Raw genomic sequence first — 12116 nt, 5'->3', positions numbered from 1 at the left:
GTTGGGCGTGTTCTGCAAACAACGCATTCCAAGTGAAGAGCATGACTATAAAGACATTTTCGTGCTTCCATGATGGCACCACAATTGGCATACATATGGACCAACACATTGCCAAGGAGCACATGTTTCTGCAACAGCCCATGACTTACAAACATAGTTGAATGCAGCTGGAAAGAGACCTTCCATTCGCATGTAGCGATGACATTTGACCAACATATCAATGAAAGAAGCACCAAGCACAATATCTAGAAAGAGGCCTTCCCTTTGCATATGGTGACAACATCACATTGCAACAATTTTTTCTTTTCTGATTGGATTGAAAGCCTATGCTTAGGCAAAGGAGCTTTGCCACGCCAGCAGGATACACACTGAGCTCGACAACTATATGTTACTACAGAAAGTACGCGAACAACCCAATTTTACTGTTTCTGAGCCTCCGTCGGCTATCTTGAGTGTGGAAAGCCTCTGCTTAGAAAACTTACCAACAGCAGCAAAACCATGTGGCAGCCATAAATCGATGACTTGTAGGTACTCTCATGTATCCATAGGGAAGCAAAAAACTTTAGAGACAATGAATATCTGAAAGACATGCAAAACATTAAGACTCATGTTGAAATGTAGCAGGAAGCTCATGAGAGTTCTCTTGATTGCAGCATATGCCCAACATGGCTATGGCAACGAAGTTTCTGGGTTGCTGCTACAAGAGCGAACTACGCGGAAATCCCGACCTGCTAACGGCCCTCCGTCCCTGCTGCATCGCGTTTCCTTGCGCGTCTGAGTCTCTCGCTCTTTAAATTGGTCGGCCATTTGCTTTTCTACGAACGACCCAAGTTTTGATTATGGGCTTGATGCCAGGTGGATGAACGTGGAGCCAGAACTGAAAATTTTCCTTCTACGCTAGCGAAGTAAGGAAGCTTGTGAGTGTGCGTGTGTGTGTGTGCATTTCTCTCTCATCCCCTACTTCTTGGGCTCCACCCTCATATGTAGGAGTTTGTGAAGACTTTTTGGGACACACACAAAGCATCCAATTTCCTAAGAGTTTGACCATTGGACACAACCTTTGAATTTTGGAATCTTAGCATTTTGGAAGTCTTAATGGGCTGAACCCTAAGGTCTTTGGAGCCCATTGTTGCACATAGCTCTTCTGCAGATGGCCTCCCCTTTGGATCCCTATTATGGCCGGTCTGCCAGCTTAACCAATATTCTAGCTTTTTCTCCCCTGGCACTTCCCCATATTAAATGATCAGTTTAACATGATAACATCATTTAGGAGAATTAGATATTAGTTATTATGACATTACCTCTCTCTTGAAATCATAGTCGTCCTCGACTATGTGATAGAGAAGATAAAGCATATTCATTAGTCCTTTTTCTAGCTGATAGAGGATCCGTATGTTACCCTATGACGTCGTTCCAGAATGGATGACTAGTCCATTTGGTGCTTGAGAGCCTATGCTGCCGCAAGCATGTCTACACATTAGTCCTGTCAATCTTCCATGGTAGATTGACAAGCTCTAGTTGGTGTTTGGGAGACGTCGTCTCCACAAACTTGATCTAAGCATGCATACTACTTCATATTTGTGCACAATAAATAAAAAGAGAGTCTTATAAGACAAAAACTTTGTTCATTTTTAACATTTGTACGTTTGTTTGCATACGGAATCATTGTAAGCATTGACAAGGTTTAGGTTATCCTTTTAATTGTATGCCTTGCATCCATCTAGCATCTTCAAAAGGATAATTCTTAAACTTAATAAGATATCATCGGATAGTCTTACCGCCTCTTAGTACCTTGTCTTCATGTCGGAGGATGGACTCGAGCTGCAGCACCTCTTCTTGGTCCTCGATCTTCGGTGGGTCTTCAATAGTAGGTTCTTGAGGTGCCTCTCCTTTGTAAGGCTTTAATAGGCTCACATGAAAAGCACTGTGTATGAGCCAATGGTTGGGCAACTTGAGTTGATAGACTTAGCATTGTACTTTTGGTGTCCCGTAGGATTCTTGCCCGTCGTGTGGCTTAATTGAGCCTTGGGAAATTTGAGTAAGACCCAATCATTTTCTTTAAAGGCTTGGGCTCTTCTGTGCTTGTCAGTAGCAGACTTTTGCCTTTGCTGTGAGATAGAGATAGCATCCTTAATCTTTTGGAAAGATTCTTGTAGGTCTCGGCTATACTCATCTGCAGCGAAGATCTTCCTGTGTACCTTAAGTAGCAGGGGACTTTTTGATCTTCCCTCAATTACCTTGAAAGGTGCTTTTTCTGTGGAAGTATGTACAGTGTTGTTGTAGGCATACTCCACTAAGGGTAAGTACTTCTCCCATTGGGACCTTTGATCTACTTCTATTACATAGGCTTTTAGTAGATCAAGAATTGTTAGGTTAGCTATTTCACTTTGGCCATCCGTTTGTGGGTGATAGGTCAAAGAGAAGTTTAGCTTTGTCCCTAAATTCTCAAAGAGACCCTTCCAAAAATTAATGGTCATTCTAGGATCTCTATTTGACACTATGGACATTGGCAAGCCATGGTACTTCAAGATTTGTGAAATGAAGAGGGTTGCCATTTGATGGGCTTTGATAGTCTTTTTAGCAGGTATAAAATGAGCTTGTTTACTAAACCTGTCTACTATCGTCCATATTCTCGTGTTTCCCATGGATAGACTTACGCAATCCATGGATATGCTCTCCCATAGTGAATTAGGGATTGGCAAAGGTTGAAGCAATCCAGGTTGCTTCCCTCTATCAAACTTCGTCTTTTGGCATACCACACATTTAGAAACATACTCTTGTATGTTTGCTTTCGTGCTAGGCCAATAGAAATATGTTTTAATCCCTTTTAGGGTAGACTAAATCCCTCTATGCCCTGCATAAGGAGGAGCATGAGATTCATACATTACTTTCTCACGTAGTGAGCTAGTAATGCATAGTCTATTACCATAGAGAAGATAACCATCTTGTAAAGTAAATGTTTCCTCTTTCTTCCCTAGTGCAAGGGCTGAAATCACATCTTTAAAATCGGGATCAGTTGCATACTCATCTGTCATAAAAGATAGATCATTGTGAGTTGCTCTAGAAACCTCATTCACTCTCGGCCGTCTTGAGAGTGCATCGGCTACTTGATTATGCTTACCAGCAATGTGCGCGATATGAAAATGAAATTGCGAAAGAAAATTTGTCCACCTCATTTGTTTGTTGGAGAGCTTGGTGTGCGTCATGAAGTACTTAAGACTTTGGTGATCCGTTTGCAGAATGAAAGGAGTCCCCAATAAAAAGTGCTTCGGCCATGAGTCTAAGGCATGTAGAACTGCAAGGAGTTCCTTTTCATATATGCCTAGAGCTTGCTCAACAGCGTCGAGCCTTCGACTTTTGTAGCCTATGGCGTTCCCTTTTGGAGCAAAACATCTCCAAGGCAATCACCACAAGCATCACATTGGACCTCAAATGGCTTTGAGAGATCCGGTAGTGTAAGCACAGGTTGAGAGATAAGCTTTCCTTTAAGATTTTTGAAAGCATTGTTCTCCTTGGCAGACCATTTGTACCTAAAGTTTTTCTTTGTTAGGTCATGTAATGGTCCTGCTATTAGCGAGAACTTTTCTATGAAGCGTCTATAGTATGCACACATACCTATAAAGCTTCTTAGTTCATGAAGATTCCTTGGTTTATGCCATCCTTTTATTACCTCTAACTTTGATGGATCCATTTGGATGCCATCTTGAGAGATAATGTGACCTAAACACTGAATCTCTTGTAAGAAAAAATCACTTTTCTTTCGATTAACATAAAATTTATTCTCTCTTAAAACTTGAAATATTACCTAGAGGTGTTGCTTGTGTTTGTCTAATGAATTAGAGTAGATGATGGTATCATCAAAGAACACTCCAGTAAAGGTTCGGTGAGGCCTGAATAGCTTCTCCATCAAGCGGTTGAATATGGCTGGTGCATTGGTCAAGCCAAAAGGCATGACAATGTATTCGTAAAGACCAAAAGTAGTGTGAAATGCGGTCTTTACAATGTCTTGATCAACTATCCTTATTTGATAATAGCCACTTTTTAGGTCAATCCTACTGAAGTATGTGGACCCTTGTAGCTTATCAAATAGGTCTTCTACCCGTGGAACAGGAAACCTATTCTTGATAGTGATTCTATTTAGTGCTCTATAGTCGACACACATACGATATGTGCCGTCTTTCTTTTGCACTCATAGCACCGGAGAAAAAAATGGAGATGAGGTAGGCATAACCATGCCCTTCTCAACTAACTCATGCACTTGCCGCATAATCTCCTCTTGTTGATTTTGAGTAGCTCTATAAGGAGGTTTGTTAGGCGGTGAACTTCTTGGAAGAAGTTCAATTGCATGGTCATCATTGCCTCATTTAGGAGGTAGCTCACAAGGGATGTCGTCAATAAAGACATCTTGAAACCCCTTGAGAAAATTGGATAACTCTAATTCCTTTTGATTGTGTATATTTTATTTTGCTAAAACATTAGGTTCGTTTTGAGAGTCTTTAACAAAAATCATGTATACGGAAATAGAGCTCTTTATTGACTTGTTGAAAGCTTGTGTATGTAAAATGGGTATGGTGTCACCCATTTCCTTAGCATCTATGTACATATCGTTTTTCTGAACTTAAGGAGATTTTTCTTTTAGGGAATTTAACATTGGCAGCCATGCGATCAAACCATGGTGCCCCTAGGATTACATCCTCATGCTTGAGAGGAGAGAGAAGTCCTCTTTGTCCGCATAGCTTTGGACATGGAGCCTCAATTTCCCAATTAAGGGAGTGACTGAAGCTTCTTAAGGGTAGGGCATCTCCCATCTCATAGGCTTTGTATGCCTAGCTTGGTGGCCAACCCTGTGGATATGAAATTATGAGTAGAACCAGGGTCAAAGAGGATAAAAGCATCATGTTCTCTTACCTTTCCCCAAGCATGGCATAGAGGAGATCCTTGTGGTGAGTTTCCTCCTCTTGGATTTCGACCAAGGTAGCTCTAGGAGGCTCATGGTGGGTGTTCTTTTGGGGACAAGCGCGCAATACGAATGCCCTTGCTTGCCGCACTTGAAACAGCGGTTATCCTTACAATAACGCTCCAGCTCTTCAGGAGAGAGTTTATTTTTGCCTTTGTAAACTCCCTTCTCTTTAGCTTTGTTGGAGTTGCTCTTAAGAGACTTTTGGGCATTGTCCTTCCCCTTAGGCTCATTGGAACCCTTGTTTTTCGTGGGCTTAGAAGTTCTTTTAGCCCCCGTTTGGAAATTGATTCGAGAAGCCACCATAGTATGGTGTATAACCGTCGATATGGTGCGTGACCTTTGGGAGTTGACATACTCCGCCATTTCTTCAGTTTAGCCTGCACAAAACTGTTGCTTTTTCTCTCCAAAATCCAACTTCTTGAAGACAATGGCTTTGAGTTGTAAGTCCCAAAACTTCTCTACAAATTTGTGATCGCCATTCGGTGAGTACTTTGTCTTTGGCATCGGTGGCCAAAAAACTGCTTCATAATGGAAGCTCTCAAAGCTTTCCATGTTCGTGGAGCTTCACTGTTGGCCCGTAGGCTAGACCACCATTGTCTGGAGAACTTTTGGAAGTGCATAGCTACATGGCGTAGCTTAGAGGACTTCGTGAAGCCCTCATCTCCAAACGCCACATCGAACTATTGGATAAAGGCCAAGACTTTGTTCGTAGCACCAAAAGTGCCATTGTAGGTAAGGAAAGAGATGCTCTTCCCTCCCTCTTTGAACTTCTTAAGCTTGGATGACCTCTTCCATGCGGCATAGGATTTCCTATGGCCTCTTCTTTTTGATCGTTCAAAGGTTGCACCATCACTTTCTTCAAAAGGTGAAGAACTTGAGGAAAATGGAGAAGAGGGTGACCTCTTTCTCGTCTTTTTCTTGACTTGATCTTCTTTGTCTTCACCATCACTTTCATAAGAGGAAGAGGATGAAGACGATGGAGAAGAGGGTGTCCTCGTTCTCGCCTTTTTCTTCTCTTGATTTTTGTCATCCCTCTTTGAAATATGGTGTGGAGAATTATGCGATGGTTTTCTCCGTTTTGGAGGTGATGGAGAACATTTAGCCCGCAGTCTTCGTGGAGCCATCTTCGCTGAGGTGGAAGGAGACTTACTTCTTTCTCGTTCCTTCGGTGAAGGCTCTTGAGTTCTCCTTTGTGAAGGAGATGCGTCATCAAGGAGCAAATTTTTGAGCCCTTCCTATGGATCCTCTTCTTCTTCCCGAATCGGAGAGAGGCCTCTTTTGGGAGTCTCACAAGGAGGCTTCCTAGGTGCTCTCTCGTCATGGTGGGGAGCTTGGAGAATCCCATGAGCACAAAGCTGCCGTTGCACTTCACTTTGGAGGGATGGATTGCCCATGGCTTGTTGAAGCCTAGAAACAAGGTAGTTAACAAGCATAGGGGCATCATTAGTAGTGTGCTCATTAGAAAAATCAAAGTGATCAACATTAATTTCACTCTCTTTACTATTGTTAGCCATTCTAACAACTTTTAGGTGTAAACTTTTTAGGTGTACTTTGGCACTTCAAGCCCTAGTTGCTACTCCGCTTTACCCCTTTAGAAAAAACACTCAAGATACCTGTGGCTCGAATACCATTAATTGCAAGGAATAGAAGAGAGGGTCGTTCAACACCAAAACAGCACCGACTCTTGTCAAGCTTCTAATAGCTCAATAGTGGTTAAGCCATAGGCAAGCCCCATAGGACTCCAGTATTAAGACCATAGCTCTTGACGGTGATGCCCCGTTAACTGCACAAAGGTAGGTGCACTGCAAGGCTGAAAAATCCCTATTCTACTTACTCATATGCAATTAATAATACCAACCATTTATAGCTAGCTTGAGGACCTCCCTTCTTGAGCAAGAAAAGAGAAACCTTGTGCTCCGATACCAATGTAACATTTAATGGTCTAGTAACTTGTGTGTAGCGGAAAATAACATGAACATAGTGAGCATTTATTAGAATAGATTCCTAATGAGAATAACAAGAGTACTTGCGTGGAGAGAGCAACAAAAAGAATAACACCTAGTTAGTAGCATGAAGATTACTTCAAAAGAGAGAGAAATTAAGCGATTGACAATAGTTGAGGACCGGATTTGCATGGATCCGGTCCCCCCTCCAAAAGGCTTTGTATTATGGTTTCTCCCATCAAAAGAGACATTTTACAATACAATCTTTGTGTTCCTTCAATACTAGCTAGTGCAATGAGGATGGAAACTTCAAGCACTAAGCAACACATTTATCAAACACAACATAAATTCCCTCACAGTCTCAGACCTAAGACCTCACACACCTTCGAAGATGGTGAGAGCTAGCGGGGTATGAGAGTAGATTGAGAGAAAGAAGGAGTAGTCTTACGAGAAAGATGTGCATCTCTTCACATAATCACTCATATTAGCATAGCTTAGCTTAGTAATTAGCATGGTAAAGGAGATGAGCATGCATTGAAGCTTGGCTCTTGGTTGGATTTGCATCACAAAGCCAAGAGTTGTTGGTGTAGGCCTCCCTTCTCACAAGCTTGGAGTAGGTGATAAGCTTTCCATTAAAGCTTGAGAAGAGAGAGAGAGAGAGAGAGAGAGAGAGAGAGAGAGAGAGAGAGAGAGAGAGAGAGAGAGAGAGAAAGTCTTCTTACTCTACACATGAGCTTGTGTAAGTGTGTGTGGATAATTGCCTTTGAAAAATCACCCCCCTCTCTCTCTTGGTCAACCCCTCTTGCGAATTGCTCTTGCTAGCACCTCATTGGACCTCCCTAGGCTTAGCCACTAGGATTTCAAGAGCGTAAGTGATAGCCTTCTGACATGTGTCCCCCTTTCGCCTTTTGTGAGAGATTTAAGTAATTAATAAATGGAATTAAACTCTCATTGGACCCCTTTGTCTCCTGGCCAATAGGAATCAGGCAAGCCATTGGGCTACTGAATCCTCATTGGACCCCTTGGGAGACTGTCCAATAGTCTTCTAGAGAGCTTAATTCCTATCGGTTATTTTATTAAGTGTTTTTTAATTAATTAAACTAAATTTACTCTAGCCTAATTCTCATTGGTCCACCTCCATGGCCATCCAATAGGATTTGAGTACACCTTGTGGGCATCTGGCCTAGGGAGCTGACATCTGTCCCTCTTTCCCCTTGTGTACAAAGGAAGCTTGTGAGTGTGTGTGTGTCTCTCTCTCATCCCCTACTTCTTGGGCTCGTCCCCTCCTATGTAGGAGTTTGTGAAGACTTTTTGGGACACACACAAAGCATCCAATTTCCTAAGCCTTTGACCATTGGACACAAGCTTTGAATTTTGGAACCTTAGCATTTTGGAAGTCTTGATGGGCTGAACCCTAAGGTTTTTGGAGCCCATTGTTGAACATAGCTCTTCTGCCTTTGGGTCCGTATTTTCCCTCCTATGAATCCCTACTGTGGCCGGTCTGCCAGCTTAACCAATATTCTAGCTTTTTCTCCCCTGGCACTTCCCCATATTAAATGATCAGTTTAATATGAGAAAATCATTTAGGAGAATTAGATATTAGTTATTATGACAGGGGAAGAAAGAGGAACCATTCACCTTGCAGGATGGTTATCTTCTCCATGGAAATAGGCTATGTGTAACCCATTTCCTTCGTGAGAAAGTTATGTATGAATCCCATGCTCCTCCCTATGCAGGGCATAGAGGTATTCAACTTACTCTTCGAGGCTTAGAGACGTATTTCTATTGGCCTACCATGAAAGTGGACATACAAGAGTATGTTTCAAAATGCTTAGTATCCCAAAAGGCCAAATATGATAGAGGAAGCAACCTGGATTACTCCAGCCATTGCCTATCCCAAATTCACCATGGGAGAGTATATCCATGGATTTCATCTTTGGATTGCCTAAGTCTATCCATGGGAATACGGGAATATGGACAATAGTCAACAGGTTTAGCAAGCAAGCACACTTTATTCCTGTCAAAAAGACTATTAAGGCACACCAAATGGCAACTTTCTTCATATCTCAGATTTTCAAACATCATGGATTACCCACATCCATTGTGTCAGATAGATATCCTAGAATGACCAGTAATTTCTGGAAAGGTCTCTTTGAAAATCTAGGAACAAGATTGAATTTATCTTCGGCCTATCACCCACAAACGGATGGACAAAGTGAGATAGCCAATCTTACGATACTCGATCTACTCAAGACTTATGTTACCGAAGTAGATCAACGCTCACAATGGGAAAAATACTTACCTCTTGTAGAGTATGCATACAATAATAATGTACATACTGCTATGGGAAAAGCACCTTTTGAGATCATTGAGGGAAGACCTAAAAGTCCCTTGCTACTCAAAGTACATGGAAAGATCTTTGCCTCCAATGAGTATAGCCGTGACCTACAATAATCTTTTCAAAAAATTGGGGAGGCTATATCCATCTCTCAACAAAGGCAAAAATCTGATGCTACCAAGCACAGAAGGGCCTTAACGTTCAAAGAAAATGATTGGGTCTTACTTAAGTTTCCTAAGGCTTGATTAAGGCAAACGACGGGAAAAAATCTTACGGGCCATCAAAAGTATTATGCCCAACCATTGGCTCATACACAATGCTTTTCATGTGAGTCTACTTAAGCCCTACAAAGGAGAGCCACCAAGTAAACCAATTATTGAAAACCCTCCCGAAGTTGAAGACCAAGAAGAGGTGCTACAACCCGAAGCTATCCTTTGGCATGAAGACAAGGTACTACGACATGGTAAGATTATCCGACGGTATCTTATTAAGTTCAAAATTTATCCTTTTGAAGATGCTGGATGGATGCAAGGAATACAGCTTAAGGATAGTATGAACGTTGTCAATGCTTACAATGTTACATTAGAGTAAGCAAATGTACAAGTTTCTTTTAAATGATCCACGTTTTTGTCTTATAAAACTAGTTCTCTTTTTAATTGTGCACAAATTTAAATAGTATGCATGCTTAGAATCATGTTTGTGATGACGACGTCTCTCAAACACCAAGTAGAATTTGTCACTCTACTTTGGGAGAATGAAATGGACTAAAGAGAAGACATGCTTGCGGCAACTATATCTCCCAAGCACCAAATGGATTAGTCATCCATGTTGGAAAGATGTTGTAGGGTACAAAGGGATCCTCTTAAGTAAGATTGACTAATGACTAAGGCTTTATCTCTTCTACCTCATAGTCGAGGATGACTATGATTTCAAGAGAGAGGTAATGTCATAAAATATAATATCTAACCAACCCAAATGATTTTCTAATATTAAACTGATCACTTAATGTGGGAGAATAAAGGGAACAAGGGTTAAGATATAGACATGTGCTTAGAGATCTCACCACTGGGCCAATGGTAAAGGGGGCCCAAATGAGAGATGGTATATCCAAGAGCAAGTCTAACCAATCTATACATATATAATAGGGGGAGGGATTCAGGCCCCCCTCCCTACCACATGTCAGCATATCCTATGTCCGACTGGTCCCAAGCAGTGTACACTGGTAGCCAAGTAGCACAGGCGGGAGAGAGAGAGAGATATAAAGAGCGTCAAATCCCACGCATTGCTCGCAGGTGGGGGAGAGAGAGAGAGAGAGAGAGAGAGAGATGAATCGCAGATTCCCAATGGTGCCGCTTAGGCTCTCTAGCTCCAGCCTCCGTGTCCGTGCTGCTCACAATCAACGCTACTCCTTGAAAGTTGGCCGACTCCAAAAGCTGGGAGGCACATCGAAGAGAGAGGACGTCGCCATGCTAGCAAGAGCTGCTCCAAGTGTGCATCATCTATAGACACAACAACGGAATCACAACCCACTAAACCCTGTTAGGTAAGAGAGGTACCCTCGAACTCCATGGTTGCGCTTGGTCTGTTGACTTCAATCTTTGAAACTTTAAACAATGTAGCGGCAGTGCCCCGTCATAGTTGTGTTGTAACGGGTGTTGTCTTTCCCGACTATAACTTCCCCTGTCATACCCATGCAACTTCATCCCTCGGTCCAAATAGGCTCCTACGTGCTCATCATGAAACGCTAGCTTGCTCCTCATCACCTCATCCTTATATGGCTCCTGTAGATTTTTCGATATGGTGCAGGTGTCTGCATTTGTTCTCTCTCTCTCTCTCTCTCTCTCTCTCACCCCCCCGCAAACCGACCATGTTTCAGCTAGCGCTCTCTTCTGGGGCCTTTCTTTTCAGTTGTTTGCAGGAACGGAATTTGCTTCAGGCTGAAGCTCAGCGTGAGAGTAGCGGCAGCGGTGGCAGCCGAGAGCAACGAGAGTAAGAGGCAATTGAGCAATGGGGGGAGCACATATGCGCAGAGCTATGGAGGAGTGGTGCCAAAGTCGATGATAGGTGGAAGCATCTGTAGGCCTCTGTGCAAGCAAGTGCTTTGCAATGATGCCTTCGAGGCTTTACGTGCAGTGCCACATACTGAGAATGAAGAGCTCAAGCGATGGCTGACCTCCCCAAAACTAACGCAGGCAAGAGAGAGAGAGAGAGAGAGAGAGAGAGAGAGAGAGATTTTAATTTAATGCAGTATCTCATGAAGCTTCATTCAACAGTAGACAAATGTTGTTGAGGGAAGTCTTCGCTCATAATAGCGCGTTAATGCCCCGGTTTGGATATTGTTGTGGGTATCTGCCTTTTGGTTGTTCAGCTGCAGCCTGCTACACTGTCAAATGTAGTCCTCACAACTACTCTTTGTTAGCTCTCATGTCAGGCCCGTCGAATGTCAGATGGTTTCTTTTTGTCAGTTGATCCCCTCTAAGGTCCATCAATTTCATCAATGAGGGGGGAAGTTTTGGTATTGGCAGCAATGTTAGAAAAAAACAGGGGTACAATGTATTTTAACCGGGTAAAATCATAAAATCCCAGTTAGATTTTGAGCTTGCCTTGATAAGAAAACTGGAAAATTTACCCAAGTTTTAGTGTAGATACCGGCAAAAGCTTCAAATTTTGACCAAAAAGAAGGTCGAATTTCAAGTTTGCCCTTACTTCCTTGGGTTAGGAAAAATGTGCAATCATTGGTTGCACATGTAATATTCCTTACCTGAAAAGCCCAAAGGCAAAGAGGGTGCTACTGTTGATCGTTTTTCCAAGGTTGGAGGTAATTTAACCAAGGTATCTTTCTATTGCCTTCATTCAATTTTCCCTCTCCATCATA

At 42.3% G+C, this 12116-nt stretch overlaps 1 protein-coding gene across 1 annotated transcript; it reads left to right on the top strand.

Annotated features, from left to right (window-relative positions):
- Positions 1-10808: 10808 nt before the first annotated feature.
- On the top strand, positions 10809-11427 carry LOC147438287 (uncharacterized). Its single transcript, XM_086486103.1, has 2 exons — positions 10809-11047; positions 11150-11427. Exons 1-2 carry the CDS (start codon positions 10809-10811, stop codon positions 11232-11234), a joined length of 324 nt encoding a protein of 107 aa, XP_086342229.1. The 3' UTR covers positions 11235-11427.
- The last annotated feature ends 689 nt before the right edge of the window (positions 11428-12116 follow it).

This window comes from Adiantum capillus-veneris, chromosome 17, assembly GCF_014529385.1.
Source record: "Adiantum capillus-veneris isolate H3 chromosome 17, ASM1452938v2, whole genome shotgun sequence".
Classification (NCBI taxonomy): Eukaryota; Viridiplantae; Streptophyta; class Polypodiopsida; order Polypodiales; family Pteridaceae; genus Adiantum; species Adiantum capillus-veneris.
Note: the sequence above shows the minus strand (reverse complement) of the source record. Positions and strands in the feature narration are given on the sequence as shown.